Raw genomic sequence first — 20,730 nt, forward strand, 5'->3', positions numbered from 1 at the left:
ACTAATCATTCTATCGTGGTGCATATGCGTACACGGGCATAAGGTTTTTCTTCTTGGATTCCATTTAGATTCCAAACATTGTGCTACTTTTCTGCATGCTGTGTTATTTACTATTCAGAGAAAATCTGTAGTAGACACGACGAGCCCCACTTTTCAAAGGGGAGGATGGGGTGAGGCAGGAGATGGTAAAGAAACGTGTCCGAGGTAAGAGACAGAACCAGGATTCACACCCAGAACCATTGATCCCGAGCCTCTATTCTTAATTATGCTGCTCCCGGATTGGCTTCCCTTTCTACCACCTGCCCCTGCACCCCACTCCCTCCCCTCCTTCCCCGGGGCAGCCCCGCCGAAACCTGGGGCTCTCAGCGAGGGTTGAGAATCCCTGGTGTCAGAGATTTCCAGAGCCCTTTGGCCCTTTGGTTTCATTGGCTGCCTTTGTGTTTTGTTTTTTAGTTCTTTCTCTCTTGTCTAAACCCCTGGTGGCCTGGGGGGTATTTGCTTTGGTCAAGCAGCTGCCTCCCTGCCCCAGATGAATGGCGGGGTTGGGGGGAGCCTGGGTGGAACATGGGGTGACTTTACCCCGCCGATGCGTTCATTATGACTTGACCCTTGAGCTCCTGCACAGCCCTTCTCCTCCAAATGCATTTACTTGCCGCAGCAGAGGGCACGGGACAGTGGGTGACACTGTATGCAGAGCGAAAACGGAAGATGGCGAGACAGATGGCCCCTCTACCACCTTGAAGACCCGGAGGGCGGACTGGAGATGACAGGACGGAGGGATGTGTGGGTCTCTGGCTCTTCCCGGAACCTGTCCCCGCTGAGGGCTGGAGCTGGCTCAGAGAAACGTGAGGGAGCAGCCAGAACAGCCCGGTGGATGGGAGCGCAGTTTTGAGGAAAAGCTGCAGCGAACCGTCTCACCGTGGGTTCCCTGGTAGAAACCTATTTTTAGAGGAACTGGCTCCGCTGTGTGAGGAGCCCAGCTTGGGGAAGAGTCTAAAAGAGCCTGCCAGGTTGCGCTGCATGAGGGAGAGCTCCCTCCCCAGAAGGCTGGAGAGTGCCGGGCCCTCCCAAGGCCTAGGGGCATCACTGCTAGCTAAGAATTGAGAGTAGGGAGCACAGAGTCTGGTTTGGCACCAAGCATCCCCAAGGAGAAAGGAGAAGTGTGGACTGCATAGGTGCCTATGAACGCAGGGTGGGATTCTCGATAGTAAAAAGAAAAAGCCTCATTCGGCCGACTTCGGGGGATACACCAGCCACTTCCTGTTCACTCTGGGGTGCAGCCTGCAGTTTCGACTCTGCTACTTCTTTCTCCTCTCTCAGCCTCCCCGTCTGCTGGTCTCCTCTCACTGCAGAGCCAATGCACTTCAGCCGCTTTAAAGACTTTTAAGTCAACACACAGGTCCCTGAGCAAGGGCTTTGCTGCTTTTGGGAACAAGAAGCTTCTTCCCCCCTCAATTTCTCTCTTACATGTCCCCCCTCCCAGGACCTTCCTAACCATAGTCCTGCCTCACCTGCTTTGATGTCTCAGCCTCATTTCATCACAGAGGAGAAGGGGGTGAGCCCAGCAAGAGAAGCCCTGGGCAATCGCCTGGTGGGCGTGGGCGCCCCAGAAACAGGGGCAGCCTTATTTGCATGCCTGCCTACATTTGCATGAAGATAAGCTATCATCAGGCTCAGAACATCATGTAAGTGGCTAGCCTAGCTCTTGAACCTCTTTTCTCAAACATAACCTTCAAAGAACTGACCTAGCTCTCTGGAGAGACCTCCAATACAGGTAACTCCTACTCCTACAATATGGTTTCTAACCCCTCTCCCCATGCCTAATGAAAGCAGAGGTCACAGTAATAGCAGGAGTACTATTTGTAGTACCAAAATAACAGCAATCATTGCTAGCGTAGTTTATCTCATGTGCCAGACCCAATGCTAAGCACTTGACAGCACACCTTCGCTTAACCTTCACAAGAATCATGAAGAAGGTGCTGTTAGCCTCTGCACTTTTCAGTGAAGAAACCGAGGCTCAGAAAGGTTCTTTGCCAAGGGCTGAGAGTCGGGGCTGCAGACAGAATGTGGGTTTGCCTGAATGCATGGTCTACCAGGGGTGTCCAACCTTTTGGCATCTCTGGAAGAAGAGTTGTCTTGGGCCACACATTAAATACACAAACACTAACAAAAACTGATGAGCAAAAAAAAAAAATTTTAAGTGAAGTTATGATTTTGTGTTGGGCAGCATTCACAGCCATGCTGGGTCGCGTGTGGCCCGTGGGCCATGGGCTGGATACCCCCGGATATGGTTACGAATCTGGGTGTTTGTGGTTGTTTAGTTTTGGAGACACTCTAGCTAGGTTGCTCATTCCCAGACTTTTGGATTTCATAGACTTTTAATTTTGCCAATTAAGGCAATCTCTCTGTGTCATACCCAATACATACTTCTATAGACAATGCATTTATAATTATACAATAATTACACATATAATCAAACACATATTTCACACACATACACGTACACACTCGCGCATATTCTGCTCTCAGTGGCTATCATTTTATAAAACAAAGGGTATTTTTAATAACAACAATAACAGAATAAGGATGTCCAGGAATTTAAAATAAATTGGATAATTTATTTTAAATTGAAGTGGGATAATTTCGCTCAATGGAAAAAGATCGCTTTGGTCTTGCTTCTCTCACTTTACCCCACATCAGGAAAAATACAGAAATGATTAGAGAGCCTTCTGAAAAATCACTGCTCTGGCTCATTTCCATCCCCTTTAAAACTCCACGTCCAGGGGCGAGCTCAGCAGCCCGGGTCTGGTCTGGTCTGGCCTGCGTGGGCCCCGCCTCCGACAAGGAGACCTGCAGTTTCTCTCCCAGACACGGGAGCCGGCTGTCTGAGGGTCAGCGCTAAGGAGCCGCAGAGGACTGTGGGCAGGCTCTGAGCTCCTGAATCAGGGCTGGGTGAGGGGGTCAGTGTTCATAGCTTGACTGCCTAGACTGGCCTCTTCCATCAGGCTGTGGTTTGAGGCCTGGTCAAGGGGAAACCTGGGCCTACCAAAGGGAAAACCTGGTGGATGGAGTGAGAAAGGGACAGTCCACGGGAACTGGAGATGACAGAATGTTGGCAGGAGTTCTGTTTTGAACACCCATTCATCTGGGGCGGGCCAGGGCTCTACCTTGGTGGGATGGAGAGGGAAGGGGGGGCTCTTATAAAGAAGAGCAGAGGGGGAAGTTCATTGGAGAGGGAAATGGGGCTGGGAAGAGGAGTGGAAAGGCCATGGGTGGGGAGAGGGGGAGAAGACGGAGGAAGAATCAAGGGAGGGAGGCAAAGAGAAAGGAGAAGGGAGAGGAAAGGGAAGAGAGTAAGGGCAGGGGTAAGGAGAAGCAGTAGAAGGAGGGAAGCGGAGGGATGAGCAGGAGAGGCAGCAAGGCCGAGGGGAGTTCTACGGGAAGAGGGGCTGTCCGAGGCGAGCGCCATGGCCCACGAGGAGTGAAGGAGAGCTGTGGTAGCGCGTAAAGGGGCTTCACTGTTGATTCTGGCTGAGCGAAGGTGGACGAGGACCACAGAAGTCGCCCACCATGTCTGCGGGAAGGCTGTGGAGGTGGGGATCGTGCCCACTGGGGCTCGGGGAGAAGGCGCTAAAGGAAATCGGAGAAAAGCTGGCAAAGCAGATGAAGAAAGAAGGAACTAAAGCTCCGCTGTTGTAAGTCGTATGTTTCTTCCCAAGTCAATCCGCGTGAAGCCAGAGTCCTTCAAATGCCTCCACAATCTGGCCTCTCGTCCCCCTCTGACCTCAGCCCCTAGCACTCTCCACTGTGTTTACTCCACACTGGCCTTCAGGACCCCGGGCACACTCCTACCTCAGGGCCTTTGCACACGCCGTTCCCTCTCCCTGCAACACTCCTCCTCCAGACCTCCACTTCCTTTTTGTCTCACTTCAAGTCCTGTTCATGCTCGATTCCCCCGCCCCCACAGAACCGGTCACCTTCTGTGATATTCTCCAATTCACTTTGCTTTGCTGATTGTTTATCACACTCCTCCTACCACTAGAATGCGAGCAGCAGAAAAGCAGAAATTTTGTCTGTGTGTTGATGCTCCCCAAGGACAGAACGACGGCGGGAACACAGAGAGCTCACGATAGGTACTTGTTAAAAGAAAGTGTGAATACGAGAGTCCACAGGCCATCCCTTGGAGTGGGTGGGACACAGGGCCTGCAGAGAAGGACGAGGAGGAGCAGGAGAAGATGAAGCAGAGAGGCGAGGGGGATGTGTGTCCTTTACTTGGAGGGATTTTATCTAATGATGGTTTTAGCAGGCCAGTTTCGTCTAATCATGTTTGTAATAAAGCCACTTAAAGATGAAGGCAGAGAACAAAAACAATCGTTGTCGTATGAAGAGCGATCTCGGGGTCGATGGTGACTGGCCCTGTACTCAGTCCAGAACGAGACGCTGGCGCTTCCTCATGCCCGAGGGGAGAGTGGGCGAGGTGGTGCTACACGGGCAGACACATCCCACTGGGAACGGGGACGCCTGAGCCCACACACCAGCACGCACAACCTGGTCTCCACCGAGGGATTACTCTGGGGGACAGTGATCCGACTGGCGATGACTGAGGGCCACCACACCCACCCCCTTCAGGAGCACTCGCCCAGGGACAAAGGTCATATCATGTGCGCACGTACAGTGTTTCATTTGGTTTTCACCATGACCCACTGAGAATACTAGAATCATCACATCATCACAGATGAGAAAACTAAAGACAGAAAAGAGGAATTATTTTGCCCAATAGCTCAGCCAGTAAATGGTGGAGCCAGGATACTGGTCTACACATACTGAGTGACCCCAGGGCAGGACTGGCAAACCTCTACTATAAAGGACCAAGTGGGACACGTGAGGCTGATGGCCGTAGGTCCCTTCGTCATAGCTACTCCCTACTGCCTTAGCAGAACAGCCATAGACGGCACCTGAGCAAATGAGTATGGCTGTGTCCCAATAAAACTTTATTTACAAAAACAGGTGGTGGGCTGATTAGGCCCATGGGCCACAGTCTGTGCTCATGCCCACTGAGCTGTCACACTGGGAAAGCCTGGGAGGACAGCAAAGAGATTCCTGAGTGTTTTTTCACAGTCAGCTCCAACGGCCCGACACGCCGCCAGCCTGCTGGAGCACTGGCCGAGACAGAGAGGCGGCCTTGCCAGGGACAGCGGGGGGCAGACGGGGCACTTACATTTCGACGATGCCCTCTGGCAGGTTGGCGGGGATCTCCGTCAAGCCCTTCCCCCGACAGTCCACGATGTTGTTGCTGCAAGTGCAGGCCGAGGGGCAGGAGATGGAGTTGGCATTGCAGGACGGAGGCTCCGAGTGAGGGCCTGCGGGGCCAGAGCACAGAGGTCAGCTCACGTCTGGGTCAGCAGCCGCCTGGGCGTCTGCGCCCCTTAACCAGCTTCCCCACGGGGCAGCGCTACCTGACAGGCTACCTGAACGGTGATCACTAGTTGACCTCTCATCTCCAGGCACAGCCGCCACTGGCTACATGCTCAGCCAAGAGGACAGAGGCTGACCTTGGCCTGACTATTTCTGGTCATCCTGGTCTTTTAGAGAAAGTGTTACTCTCAGTTGGTCATGCATGAAAACACGTGAAGAGCATACATGGGGACGACTGTCTCAGGGTGCCCCCATGTCTGGATGACACTGGCGGTTTGGGACTTTAGCTGGGAATTGGATGCTGAGGACAGACACACCTTCACTCTGTACTCTAGCGCCTGGAAGTCACTATCAAAACCAGGGGGAGGGGAAAAGGTGGCAGGATTTCCCCGTTTGGGGCACTGGTGTTGTCCAAGGGTCAACGTCATCAGCAGCAGCGACATCAAGGCATTTTCAAACAGCTTTTCTGTCCCGAGAGCACTCCACAGAGACTTACCACCTCAGGAAAAAGGCTAATAAGTTACTGCATATTTTTGGAGTCTTAATTTAGTTTGTGTTGAGAACCAGCGTGGATTTAAAGCAAAGTGGTGGGAACCCAAGAGCCTGGCCTCTGAGGAGCTTCTTCAGGAAGAACGTGCGGACAAACGTGAGACATCCCGGACCAACTCAACCTCCCAAGGGTCACAGAATCGGAATCCCTCTCTGGGGTGGTCACATCGAATCTCTAATACGAGAAGTAAATTCAAACGCTTTAAAGACATTGTGTAAGTTTTCCTGCTATGATTACTTCTTCCAAGGGAGGCAAGAGTCTCAAACCTGCGGTTAGGTTTTCAAATGCGGGCACTGCGGTCCAAAAGGTAGACCCAACGCAGGGCCCCGCCCAGGACCTCACCCCTCCTCCCAGAGCCAAGAGCCACGGGCAGGACCTGCCTCAGATGGCTCCGCAGACCTCCTGCCGGCTCAGACACGGAACTGCCGGCTGGGGGCGCTAGAGAGAGACTGAGCACGAAGCAGAAAACGCCTGCAGAGAAGCGACTGGAGTCTGGCCTCCGTTGGCCAGACAAGCTGACTCCGGGGAGCAGAGTGAGTCCAGCGATAGCGCTTGAATCAGAGGACCCACCGGGCCTGGGGCAAGTCCCCGTTGGACACTGAGTGAGTGAGACTTAGAAGCAGGGGTCCGCTCTCCACGCCCAGCAGTCCCCACACCTGGGGGGGCGGCCCCCCTGTAGGGATGCAACCGGATGCCGAGGGCTTCATTTGGAACGTCTGCCTTGACCAAAAAGGCCAGCCCGAGGTCAAAGATCCTTATTGCCCTTGGCTTCACCTTCACGGACACGTGAGTGCACACACCTGCACACGCGAAAACATCCTCTGAGCTGAACACCTGAAAGAACACTCCCGGCTGGGGTGTAGGACGCCAGACTCTCCAGTGCCACACTAGAGGACCCAAGGGAGACCCCGGAGAACACCGGAGAGAGGTGACTTACGCCGAAGTCCCCCAAGGCGGCACCCGCTCTCTGAGGGACAGCAGGGACGCTGGCTCTGTTCCCACCTGGGGGAGTCCTTGCGTTTCCTGTAAAATGTGGGGGGGATGGCAATGCTCTGTCAGAGCACGGTTGTGTTGTGAAAGCAGAGGAAGCTAAGGCGCGTAGAGTGTTTAGAAGCACACACAGCGCAGAGTCAGAGTTCAGTGATGTCTGCTGTGGTTAAGGTTGGTGCTGTTGCTATTGTGATTGCCCGCTGTGTGCAGGTCACAGCACCCGCCCGCTCTGAGCTTTTGTGCTGCCACCTCAGCAAATGAGGATCTGGGTCTCGGACTTCTGAAGTCCCTCCTGGGTCCGAGACTGACTGCTCCTGCTCTTCAGAAAACAGAAGCAGGAGTGAGACCCCTGCCAGCGCCTTTCCTTCCTTGGCCCCAGCCCCCTGAGCAGGGGGCAAAGGGGGTCTGCAGTGCGAGGGGCTCCGGTGCCCTCACCCACATCCCAGGGAGGCGGGGTGGGGGACCGCAGACCTCAGAGCTTTTGAAGTGCAGGCGGTGTCCCCAGAGAGAACCGCCAGGCCCGGCCCTCCACCCCCGGGGGCAAGTGCACCTGCCGGCGCCGGGGGCAACGGCCAACCCGCCCCGTCCCTCCGTCGGAGCCCCTGCAGGTCCACTCGCTGGGGCAGAGGGTGTCGGGTAGCTGTCCCTCTTCGGATCTGTCAAAATGGCAGTTGGTTGGTGTGTTTTGAAAAAAAAAGGGGAAAGAAAGACACTATATTCAAGGGCTCCTATGAGTAACAGGAAGTTCGGAATTTGCTTTTGTTTTCTGACTCAAAGGCGCCCCGTTGGACGGCTGTGCTGGAGTTCATTCCGTCTAAACCAGACCCAGGTGGCAGCCGCGGGTCCTCAGGGGAGGCGGGGGCTCTTCCACAGGGTGGCTCTGACTCTGTAGGCAGCGGGCGTGCAGCTACATTTCCAGGGATGTTGTCAAGGCTTTAAAAAAAGCTTTTGAAAAAGAGTCCCTAACAAGGTCACTGACAACACCTTTAATTACTCAGGGAGGTAATTATAGCCTCTGCGAGCACCCAGCTGGCAGCTCCCCAGCCAGGCGTGCACGCTGGCGAGGACATCACTCTCTCCAGCCGAAGCAAAGCTCTTTGGGTTGAGGACAGGGCCGGAAGAGGGGCCCCCTTCCCTGGGCATTCTTCTCTGACCCGTGCCCGGTGGACAAAGCCCGTTTCCACGGGGGCCTCTGGGTGCCGAGATGGTGGAAGTCCCCCCCCTTTGCTTTCCGTCTCTGAACGGACTGAGTCTACAGCGTAAACTCTACAAGGGCAGCGACCTTTTCTGCCTCGTCCCTGTGACATCCCCAGTGCCTACAGCAGGGCTTGGCTCAAAACGGACTCGATATACACACCTTGGGGGAGTGAGCGCACGAACTCACGAGTGAAAATGGCCCAGGAACCCTGCCGACACGGGGCCGAATGTCCCCGAGCTGCGGAGGTGAGAGATCCTTCTGGAAGGGCCCTGCCGGAGGGCCCCCTGACTTCTGAGTGTCCTGGGCTCTGGCCCACAGGATCCGCTACAGAGTGGGGCGACGGAGTCACTACGGGTAGATGGGACTCTCGTGCCTGAAGTCAAAGGCCTTCTGCCTTAGCTCTCAGCGGTGACCAAGGCCACCTGCCTGGTCCCCTAGAGCTCGCTCTGCACCCTGCTCCACCGAGCTCACCGCCATGGCCAGGCTGTCCTACGCACTCCACTGAGCTCTGCTGGTTAAACCATCCTCCCGGCCTTTCCTGCCCACGCATGTGGAGGGCGGAGGGGGCAGGGAGGGGGCAGGGGGTTTCCAGGGGCACAAAGTGAGGAAGCACCTCCGTCCCTGCCCAGCAAATCTGCGGCCACGCGCTGAGAAGCAGAGAGGCGCGGGAGCGGAGGTTTCACGCCGGGACAGGAAGGGCCTCTGCCTGTCTTCCATGGGCGGGGGCCCCTGGGGGCGGCCTGCCCGCCTACACGCGTGCGTTCCTGCCGTGCAAGGTGTTCTCAGGGGGCCCGGGGCCCTCGCTGTCCCTGAGCGAGTCTGTCCACTGGGGCCACCCCTCCCCTCCCCTCAACCACAGCCCAGGGGTGGCCTCGCACCCAGAACGCCCGCCACGGGCTCTCTGAGGTGTCCTGTTGCAAACTCAGGAGTGCGCGTGGCCTCGCTCTTCTGTCTTCCTTTTTGAATGAGTGCCCGGGCTCCGCTCTTGGAACTCCCCCCGCCCCCCGGCCCCCGGGGACTGAGGAGGACGTTCTCGAAGGAGGCGGGAGGACGTGCTCGCCCAGAATAGGACACGGACGGGGCCGTGGGCAAGTACCTGTGTCCCCTCTGGGGCCGGGCCCACCTCTCCCCCTTCGCCGCTTCCACTCTGGAATCTCCATCTGGAGCCAAAGCCACCTCTGTGCCAAATGAGGAGGGAAGGGAAGGCGCTCAGCGACCCTGAGGAAAGACATATGTCCCCAGGGTGCTTGTGGGGAAAGCGCCATGGTCGCCAGCATGGACAGGGAGCCAACCGTCCTACCTCTGCTGACCGAGCAGCTCCCCTCTGGTTCTGAGAGACAGGAGGGGGGGGGTTGGTGGTGGGGGATGACCAGGTGGTGGCTCCGCCCACCTCCGTGTCACCTGTGTTCTCCTACTTGGCAAATGGGGACGATCAGCACACAGAAAGCGAAAGACCCTATCTGCCCAGAGGAGTGGGGCCAAGGTCACTGAGCTTCAGATCTAGAAAAGGCCATGGACATGGTGAGGAAATAAGAGCCCTGCGAGCGAGGGTTCCTGCCCAGGGGCACCGTCGTGGCTGAGCTAAAAATGACCGTCATTCTCACAGAAGTAGCCAATGCTTGCAGAAATGTTCCCCGCGTGCCAGATACTGCGCGAAGTGCTGTGTGTGCATGACCTCACTGGATCCTCCTAAAAACCCGTGACGTGGGTTCTACTACTATTATTCCCATTATGCTGACGAGGAAACGGAAGAATAGGAAGGTTAAGCAAACTGCCCAAGATGCTCTTCTTACCACCTCCTGTGCCAGAAAGACACCCCACATCCCTCTCTACGTTGTCATGAAGCTGAAGACCACCAGAGTCTCAAAGTCTCAGGGGGCCGAGACACGGATCCGATGAGCCACAATGGGACGGTCGAATACTCTCATGTCAGAGCTGTGTTTATTTCCTTCTGTCTTTAGAGGGAATGCCACCCATAGAGTGCACGGCATCGAAAACTCCAAAGGCCGTGCGAGTTCGTGGAAAGACATTAGTGCCAGCATTCACATGAAGCGTCCCTGGTGGCCTCTGGCCTTTCTAAAGCCAACAGCAGACTGCGACGACAGTGGGACTTGAGCAATTATGACGAGGATATAAATGAACGTGATTTAAATACCGGGGGCATGATAATTTTGGGAATGGCTATAAACCTAATAATCTCATTCTTGCAATGTCCAATTATGGTGTTTTAATTAAAACCTCCTAAGGAGATGGGCGGCCAGTCAGGCTTAGCTTAATTATCTTTATACTTAGTAACTGGCCCCAAATTAAAAAAAAAAATTAACCAAGGGGGAAAGTTTCTTGTTTCCAGGGAGACACACCTATTTCGTTTTTGATAACAAGCGAGAACAGGCTCGTCGGGAGGCCATGAGCGCCAAACACCGTTCTAGGCACGGGGCACCTGCAGCAGTGTGAGCTGAGGCCCCTGGTGCCTGGACGACAAGACTAACCTTCGCGGAAACACGTGTCACACTCAGAGGCAGGCGACTGTGAGGCGGGCCGACTACCCGGCGAGTTCACAGATGTTCAAAGGGAAGACGTGATTGACTCGGGGGGCCCGATGTTTAATCCTCTTGATTTACAAAGAGTGACTGCTAAATACTTTGTCAGATTAAGGAACCAGAAGATTGACACATGGAAGGTAAATCCTAGGGTTTTACCACCCCCTCCAAAAGCCCTTTAGGTAAGGATGGAAAAAAAACTCCAAACCCTGCAACTCACATAACACGAGGAATGGCCAAAGCAGAGCCTGTTCTCCGGGCTGTTCCGTGAACTTGGGTCGAGTCCCGGTCTGGTCCTGGCACCACGACGCAGGGACCGCAGACCCTTCTAGTCCGGGGGCCCTAACCTTCCTCTCGAATCAAGAAGAGCTAACAGAGAAATCACTTCAGCATGAGCTGAAGGAAACCAAGCCATCCCCTTGTAGACCTCAGAAAAACGTTAATAGTAAGTAAATAAGAGAGAGCGCCTCACCCTGGTGAGAGGGTCCCAGCTGCCTCCCCAGAGGAAAAATACATAAATGCCTTGGATCGGAAGGGTGCAGGGACAGAGGTGCTGGATGTTGTTGCTGTGTTGCTAGCGACTTTCCGGGTCGGATAGGGTGATGAGGAGCCGGAGCCCGGGCTCCTGGGGAGCAGCACTGGGCTCCGGACAGCCGCGTTTAGTGTGAAGGTATGGACATAGCAGGGAGCCGGGCAGGCCGGGCCCTCGCAGGCCCGCAGCAGCACGCCCTCCCCGTTTCTGCAGTGGTATGTTTGATGAGTGGTTCGGTACCATCTCAGGGCCCGGGGAGGTGTTCTGATACGCCCTTGGCGGGGGCCACTGGTGATGAAAATCCCTACTTGCAGGGACGGCTTAAGCGGTGCCCCACACCTTTCCTTTCTCCTGAGGCGATAACCTCTGTTCTTAAAGAGATGTTCCTGCCTCCCTCCTTGTCTTGGCTGAAGTCATCCCCCCCGCAGGCTACTGGGGGAACAGCCTGAATGAGGGGCTAAATGACTACCACCAGGTCTGAACCAGACCGCCGCATCCCGGTGCCTCGCTGGGCTCTCTGCCTTGGGGTGGGGTCCGCACCCCAGCTGCGGGTGTGCAGGGGCAGGGGCCAGCACATGAAAACTGCCCTTCTCAGACCTCCCTGGGGTGCACGGCCTGAGTCTTGTTCCTCGTCGCATCCTCTGGCACCCTTTATCCCAGCCTCAGAAACAACCTTTAACCGTTAATTCTTCAAGAGGTAGCACTTTTGGGCAAGGTGGTCGTCCTGCCCATTAGGGGGCTAATGATGGCGGTTTGTCATCATGGGCATGCAGTACACCAGCTCCCCCAGACCGTTAAATCTGCCCTTGGCCTTGGCAGAAAGTAACCTGCACAGCGCTCCATTTTCACCCATGACACCCCGGGAAGCATCTGAAGAATCCCTCACGCACGGGGGCCACTGATGCGGTGGTCCCCTCAATTCACACTGGGGTGACAGAGGGGAGATCAAGAGCATGTTCACGTCTGGAGTCCGTGGACTAAATCCTCTGCTCCTCGGAAGACACCTGGCTTCCCACTCAGAAGCTGCAGGGACCCTCGCGTGGGCCTCGCTGCTACAAACAGAGGAGGCGATAAGGATGCTCTTCTGTAACTGTGAACCTGCCTGAGCAATCTGGCCCCTTTGAAGGATGGGGATGTGGGCGCTGGCACGTCCAGGACCCATGAGGGTCCCTCTGCCCCACGCCTGGGGCTTTGGACCCTGACTGCTGCTGGAGAAGCAACGTCTTGCCGCTCCTTTGATGGGAGGGCGCTTTCGTGACGGAGTGGAGTTCGTGCCCTGCATGGCCTGCAACTTGGCGCCCCCCTACAGTGACGCGTCTCAACGTTCTCTCCAATCAGTTTTTCTCATTAGCTCTTGGGTGACTCTTGCACTCTGTAATTATTTCTTTCACTGGCACTTAGGCCGGTATTGTATCCTTTGCCTAATAATTACTGTAATTACAGTCGCTATATTGGAGTTGGGTGCTTGTGTGATAAACGGTTTTATTAAGCGTGTTTGATGGGAAGCGGTTTCTAAGTGGGCGTCTGTGGGAAATGGTCGAGGTGCTGCTCTGAGACGTGTTGGAATGTTTTTGGATAATAAAGAACTTGATGAAGTAGGAACATGACGGGAACAAGCAGCGGAGGACGAGGTGCCGTGGAATTCAAGGAAAATTCCTAATGAATTGCAAGCGCTGCATAAGAGCGGAGGCGGGCGGGGTCTGCAGCCCTGGTCTCCCCGGGCCCCGTAGCACATTCCGGCTCAACGAACCGTCAGCACTGAAAGCAGGCGACAGTTAAGAAAGGTGAGAGGTGCTGCCCGCACCAGCACCAAGCTCCCACTCTCTCCCTTGCTTCCTGCACCCGACTCCCAGCCTTTAGAGGCCCTGGGCCCCGGTTCCAGGGCGGGGTCCCTGCAGAGCAGGAACGCCTCTGTGGGGAAGTCCTCTATTTTTTTTTTTTTAAAGGAAATCAAGGGATTAACTCCACTTTTTCTGCCACCAGAAAAGGGAGAGTTGCTGGGACTAGAGGATGTCAATGGAAAGAAAAAACAAACAAGCAAGCAGATTTAGGACTCCGTGGAAAAGCTGCTCCCTCCTCTGCGAGGGTCTCAGCCTCTCGGCCCCCTCCCGAGCCCAGGGAGCTGCGCTGCCCGCGGTGACGTGTGCGTGCAGTTCTGCCCGCCGCGCTCCACGGGCAGCCGGCTTCTGCCACACGTCGACGGCCCACGGCCCAAACGCTCACGTTTGCTCGGCGCACTCTGTGGGCCCACCGAATTGTAATAATTCAGCTCCACTCATTAGCTCTCACCAAGTCCTGTGCACAGTGCCGAGTGCTCTCAATCCTCCCGCCCCTCCCTTGAGTTACGCACCGTTATTATTTCCGTTTTGCAGTCACGCTAGGTAACTTGCCAAAGCCACACGCCCAGAAGGGGCAGAGCTAGGAGTTCCAGCCACACAGGCTGACCCCAAAGCCTCCGTTATCCTGTCCCCCAATTTCTACGAGCCGTTGGGTGACAGGAATATGTTTAGCACATGCTGCAGTCCCTAACAGTGTGAGGCTTCTCGGCACAATGGACGATGGGGCTTCACAGAAAGTGATTTGTGGGTTCTCTGAGCCTGTTCCTTTGACAGACAGCAAACCCTCCCTTCCCCTCAAGGCGCTGCATTCTCTGGGCGACCACCGAGTGCTGGGGGAACCTAGGGGCTCCACACCACGCTCTGGGCTGGGGTGCCTGTTCAAGGCCAGGGGCTGTCAGGGAGAGCTCATGGGCAGGTCAGTCTCACCTGGGCACACGTACTCCTTCTTCTGCACGTCCGCCACGTTGAAGCCCCTCAGGTGCACGGGCGCCATGCAGAGTGTGAACTGGCCAATCGTCCGCCGCTGCCGCAGCCAATCTGAGAGCCAGGCCAGGTGGCAGTCGCAGTGCAGGTGGTTGGAGTGGAGGCGCCTGGGAGACGAAGGGACAGAGGGAAGCCACTGTCACAGTGCGGAGAGGGGAGCCTGCCACCGGCCGAACAGGGGAGGCCAGACCTCTTCTCCCCGTTCTCCAGCGTGAGGATCCCCAGGAGCCTCGGGAGCATCTCCCTCTGCACCCTCGGTCACCGCGGGGGCCCGCACGCTGACATCGCAGGGCCACAAACGACAGTCACCCTCACACGCAGGCCCCACCCAATGGATGCCTCCGGGGCTCGGAGCAATTCACTCTCTCAACAGTGATCCCGCACTTTTCTTTCCCGCTCAGGGAAGCCTCAGCACATGGGGGTTCAGGGGAGTGGCGTCATCACAGTGACACGGTCATAGTGACAGTCCTCATTCCAGTCAAACTTCAGTACTTGAGCCAGCACAAGGGATAGACGGCTTCAAACAGCGTCTCGATCCCCATGCCCGGCTATGGGGGCCTTGGGGCTGAGATCTGAGGTGCGTTTACCCTTTCTTCTCTCCCTGAGTGTCCCTTTAATGAACCCCCTGTGTGTGTCCCGGTGAGCCCCAAAGTAGTACCACTGAGGGCACCAGGCAGGCTGAGAAGGCATGGAGAGAAGGCGTATCCCCTTCCCAAGGTCAAGTCCACCTGGTATATCTGCTATTCTGGCTGGTCGAAGTATCTCTGGAAAGACTTCCTAACCAGTTCCAGGACTCTGGCTTTCTCCCTCTTGGAGCCGTGATTTCAGATCAATTTCTTGCCCTCGGGGGGGGGGGGGCGGGGGGGGAGTAAGATTCCATAGAGTGATTGGTAGGTTCCACTTCCAAGGGGAATCCTGTCGGGTTAAATGACTTGAGTCTCCTGTCCAGTAACTGGGGGGCATAGTAAGGATATCCAGGGGCTTCTGCAGAGTCTTCCCCAGGGGTCTCCAGCTTGCACGTTCCCTACAACCCTAGGTCATTGGAAGTGGTAGCAGGAGAGTTTAAGTCATATGAGGCTTCAGTAAGCCAGATCCTTACTCGGCTGTCTGGTGCACATTTCAAACACCCAGTCCTGGGGACACGCTAATCAGCCAGCAGCCTCTGGGGACTCTCAAGCACTCTGTGTCAAGCCAGTTAACGCTGAGTGGCAGCGGAGAGCGGCGGCCCAGGCTACCCCAGCGCCTGCCATGGAGAGAGCTGAAGGGCTCTTGACCACACTCCAGCTAGCGGAAGTTAAACATCGATTGCTACACGTCGGCCAGGAGCCGCTAACTTGTGCCGCGTGCCGGCCAGCCTCCCTGCCCAGCACGGATGCCACCTCCAGCAGGACAGCTCCTCGGGGGCCCCGGCAGCCTCAGGGGGCCCCAGACCCCATCATACCAGACCGACTAAAGGAACACAATTCTCACATAAGATCATTTTTTTCTGCTGAAAAAAACTTGGAAAGACTTTTATGATTTTGTTTTAAAATGATTGATTTTGAGTTTATAAATTTCTTTTTGTGCTGCAGAGCCCATATTTAAGGTCAAACACATTTTAATAGGCTCCCAGGTCTGAGACACGCTGCCTATAATGGGCTCTAAGCAACTCTCCCCTTTGGGTTTCGAAGCTCAGACGCCACCCCCACCCCATGCTGCCGAAGGTGCTCAAGAGAGGCGCAGCAGGTGCGAAGGAGCTGGGGGGGTGCAAAACGCTAAGCTGGGGGAAGGACCCCAGGTCTAAAGGGGAAAGCCAGTCCTCTGGCTATGCAATAAGGATGACCGCTTTGCACCGGGACAGAGCGGGGCCTGCGGGTGTGCTCGCAGCTGGCTCCTCTCTGCTCAAGGTCATGGGGAGAAGAGGGAGTTGCCGGGAACCAGCAGCTTGAGTGAAACGGACCGGTCTCCTGAGGGACAGGGGATTCCATGGCCAGACACACGCGCCGGGGAGAAAGGCTGCCCAGGGAAATGGCAACAGTGAGCGGGGCGGGGGACAGGCGGGGCAGAGGCAGGCTGGTGGCACGCACAGGCCGAAGGGCCGGGGATCTTTTGTGTGCCCGCAGGAAGTGCCTTTGAGTGAGTTTGGCTCCTGTTGGGACAGACAGTGAGGAGTGGGAGCTGAGCAAACGGGATTCACTCTGCAGCAGCGAGTGTGGGCCCAGGAGCCGGGCTCTGCGAGCAAACTCCGTCAGGTCCCATCAGGGCTGAGAGATCCGTGGGAGCGCAGAGGTGAGGGTTCAGGTGAGCCAGGTCCTGACGGAGCAGATTCGTTTCTGAGATTATCAGGATGTCAGAGGCTCCCCTTTTGGAGGATTCTATTAGGCTGGTTCCTCCTCCATTCCCCATGGCCAGCCCCAAGCTGCCTCTCCCCTTAACCTTGCTACAGATGCCCCCTGAGCCTTTGTCCTGGTAGGGATTTCTCCTCTCCCCAGTGGGACCCTGGAAAAGAGGTGGCCGAGAATGACCTGACGGCTCTTGTCAAAGCCTGGGGCAGCTGGTGGGCTCGGCTTCCCCCTGTTGGAATGTCATGCACCGGAAATGCCGGGCGGGTGGAGCCGAGCGGAGCCTGTCCAGCTGCCTTTCACACCATGTTTGGGGGATCAGACTGAGTAAAATAGTCCCAACGACAAATAGTAGAAGAAAAGCAATTGTGTTCATCCTAAGATGTGAGCTGTATGCTGCCAGGAGTATTTCTCATTCTCCTGGGTGAGAAGGGAAATTACTTTAATTACTGTCAGTAGTTGTGGTGAGTCGGGGTGGCAATGACTGGGGGCGGGTGGTCTCCAGGGGCCCTTTGACCACACGGAGAGCTCTGGTCTCACTTCCCTCAGCTCACCTGCAACCTGTTCTTCGTTTTTTGTTTGTTTGTTTCTACTGGACAGGATGCACTCAGGCTCTGATGCCGCATTGCCCGAATATAACTTTGGCTCTTCGCTTTATGACCATGACTTTGGGTGGTGATGTAATGCTGGGCCTCAACCTCTGTAAGTGGGGATATAAATGATGATACCCCCTCCCACGGTGGCTGTGAGGGCTGAAATGATTCACGCAAGTGCTTAGCACAAGGCCTGGCGCACCACAAATCTCTGAAGCCATGTTCGATGTTACTCTTATCGGGAGGAGACTCGCTCCAGGCCTCTCTCCCCACCCAACGTACAAGGCTGCCTGCCATCTCCCATTCGGACGCCGAGGCATCGGGGTGGCCGGGCGGTTGCTGCGTGCTGTCCTGCACTTTCTCGCTGACAGAGACACCACACCCCAAGTTGGCAAAACCACCTTCACGGAAAATAAGGTGAATGAATACGAATGCCAATTTGTAAAAGGTGCCTTTTAGCCACAGACGCGAAATTAAATTTCCAGCAAATCCTTTTACAGGGAGCCAGTGTTCATTTTCTATAAAATGTGGCTTTCTGAATTCAATATAAAAGCTTTCCTTTAGAAATCCCATTTATGACTTCCTTCCTCTCTCCTCTGCTCCCCACTTCTCCAGCACCAGGCGCCCCCCCCCCCCCTTTAATTACAGTGAAGGGGGGTTAGTCAGCTCAAGTCCCCGGGGAGCTCTGCACAGAGCCATCTCCGAAATTAAACTAAAGAGAAAATGGCACAAGGCAGGGAGCAAAGAGAACAGACGAGATTGATTGATTGATTCGAACTCATCAGATGAGTGGCCAGGACCACGCGAAGAATGGCAACAGAAACGAGGAGAATAAACTCTCCCACTCTCTCCCCGCCCCCCGCCACACACCCAGACAAAGCACCAAAGACCTAGGCCTAGCCACGCCCCCTTCCGTGGACCTGGCCCAGCTCTGCTATCGCTGCTCCTAAGCTCAGAATAAGAAGAGGAGAAGTAGAGGTCACGGAGGCGTGTCCTTCTCCAGCCTGTTTCGTGGTTTGCTGGGTACTTTGATGAGGTCTTTGAGGACCCAATGGTTTCTCCTTAAAACTCCATCACTGCACCATCCCAATTTAAAAGCAGGGCAGAGATGGATTTTCGTGGCTGAATTATGTTATCATATCAGGGATCAAAGGGAGAGTTGGGGAACAGTGGTGGAATCGGGACCCAGATTATTTTTCTTCTTCCTCCTAATAACCAGTAGTGTCTGTGTGCACACCACGGCCAGGCACACTTGGGTAGAGCATTTCCTTCTCCCAAAACCTGGGAGGCAAGCACGTAGCTCTCTTTCCTTGAAGCACAGAGGGATGAAGACACCCGCCCAGAATAGGCGGTATATACACCTGGCCGTGAAACTCAGGTCTGCCCGACTCCCTCTCTGTGTCCTTCTGAGGGCGCTCCCTCCTGTTTCCTTGTAAATCATTCTGTGGGTCTTGGCTTCCTTCTCACCTGAGATAAGGTCCCGTTCGCACCGAGGCAGGGGCTCTCAAACCTCAGGAACACTGGGATCTCCTGGAGGGCTGGCCCTGCTCCGGGGAGTCTGATTCCACGGGGCTGGGGTGGGGCCTGAAGTTCTGCTTTTCCGACAAGTGCCAGGTGCTGTTGACGCTACTAGCCCAGGGGCCCTACTTTGGGGACTGCTGCTCTAAGGATTTTCATCTCTCTGTGGTTTCCATGTTGCTTAGGGGCCATGGAGAAGCCGGTTGCCTAGTGCTGTCAGTCCTCATTTCTGGCTAAATAGTGACGATGATGACGATAAAACATTGTCACCATTTGCTGTCTACTCCATGCCAACACTTGACATGTCTAGTCTCATCTGAGCCCCACCAACCCTATTTCTAAGGAGGAAGAAGAGGCCCCAGAGCCAATACAGGGTGCAGCAGGAATTCTAGCCCATTGCCTGGGCCCTGAGTGTACTTGGCTGAAAGCTCGGAGGGGCTGGCTCTCCCCTACAGCGCTGATGTGAACACCCCTGAGGCTCCGCCCACAGGAAGAGCATGAGTGCGAGCCTCCTTGGAACCTGGCGGACGAATCTACAAAAGGGTCTCTGGCTGAGTAGAGGGGAACTCGCAGGGAATGAGGGCACTAAAACAGCTCTGGGTTTGGGATGTTACGGGGAGATTTACTTCCTGAGTACACAGGCTGGAAGGCTTGGGCCCACCCAAACACGGGCGATAAAGAGCCAAGTCACTACCAGAACATCATCCAGGACGCAGGAGAGCAGGGGAGTGTGGCGGGTGGGAGCAGGGAGGATGTGCTAAGACTCCCTCTCCCCGACGGGCCGCAGAGGGGAAAACTACGGTAAGCACGGGCAATGTGGGAGAACCGCCGGGGGTCACATGACACGGGCTATGGGAACGGTGAGTCGTTACGACCCGGTTCTACACGCTCTGTGAGAACACACACTAACAGACTTTCCCACCGAGATGGAAGACACAAGGAAGATTCCCAGGACGAAGAGCAACGAGTCTGTCTGCTGCAGAAGGGTGGGTCAGAACCACGGATGGCAGCTGCACGCTCCCCCATCTGCTCTCTCTCACCAACACCCCCTCAGTCAGCAGGGGAAGGAGGTAGCATTTGGACAGAAGGACCACCCGGCAAGTCAAAGCTCTGTGCGCAGGCTTCACATGCAGGTTAGACTGCCGCACTCTGGGCTGCGGGTGATGGGCAGCGGGTGGGGGAGGAGGCAGGGACCTTTACTCACAGAGTTCGAATCTTCGGCATGTGGTTGAAGCTGGTGACCAGGATGCGGCTGATGTTGTTGTTGTTGAGGGTGCTGCGGAGACAGAGGGAGAAGGGAGATGGTCAGCAGGGGAGCGGCCCGAGGGGCACCAAAATGCTCACAGAAGTGGGGGAGGGAAGGATGTGACTGCAAGAGGGACCTCAGACATGGGGCAGTGGGTGGAGCAGCTGGAGACAAGTGGATGGATCTCCCAGAAGAGAATCCGTGATTCCCTTTTTCAGGTGGGTCCTTCCTCCCCCTGCTGCCAGCTTCATATTTACTGACCCACCTGGAATAATAATAGCACTTCCTGAAATCCTGCTATGTGCTGAGTGCTTTGTCACAATAGCTCTAATTCTCACACCTACAACGCTGGTTGCCTATTGCTGTCCTCATTTTAGAGAGAAGGAAACAGATACACATCATCTTGCTCAGTCATACACAGCCCTACAAGGCAGGCACTACCTTCATGCTACACACGAGGAGGCGGAGCCACAGAGAAGTAAGGTGGCTTTCCCAGGGACCCAGAGCTGCTGTGCTCTGGAGATGGGACTTGAACCCAGCATTATCCTTCTGCAAGCTCCTTGTGCTGCCCCGTGTACATAGTGCCTCCATAGGATGCCACGTGGATAGGTTATTCTGGCTCTTGGTGAGTCTGTGAGGGCAGGGATGAAGTCTCCCCTTCCTCGTGCATCTCCACGACCAGGGGATGGGAACTCCTACAGCAGGACATTAGCACTGACTGGCTCTTTTAAGTGAAAAGCAAAGAGAGAGATGTGGGCTCTGTGAATGGACCAGAATGAACTAAGACTGCCAAAAAATGAAATCAGGCTGCAGGCACGTGCCGCCCTGGGCCTGCCCTTCTATGGACGCCTATTACGGAAGCCCAGGGGAAGCCATCTGCAGAGGGGGAAATGGCACGAAGGCAGAACAGTCTTTGCTCATCGGTTAGGCAGATGTTTTTGCCTTTGGCTCTTAACGAACACATTATCTTCCTCTTAAAGTGCCCTCTAACATTTTCTATTTTGT

At 55.3% G+C, this 20,730-nt stretch overlaps 1 protein-coding gene across 1 annotated transcript in view; it reads right to left on the reverse strand.

Moving 5' to 3' along the window:
* The window catches only part of SLIT3 (slit guidance ligand 3), a 518,212-nt gene that overhangs the window by 89,311 nt on the left and 408,171 nt on the right, over nt 1–20,730 (reverse strand). The window contains exons 7-9 of the mRNA XM_028528159.2: nt 19,684–19,755; nt 13,991–14,154; nt 5,219–5,360 (exon numbers count right to left, since the gene is read on the reverse strand). Of these exons, the coding sequence (XP_028383960.1) occupies nt 5,219–5,360; nt 13,991–14,154; nt 19,684–19,755 (378 nt within the window). The remainder of the gene's footprint in view (nt 1–5,218; nt 5,361–13,990; nt 14,155–19,683; nt 19,756–20,730) is intronic.

Source organism: Phyllostomus discolor, chromosome 13 (genome assembly GCF_004126475.2).
Source record: "Phyllostomus discolor isolate MPI-MPIP mPhyDis1 chromosome 13, mPhyDis1.pri.v3, whole genome shotgun sequence".
Lineage (NCBI taxonomy): Eukaryota > Metazoa > Chordata > Mammalia > Chiroptera > Phyllostomidae > Phyllostomus > Phyllostomus discolor.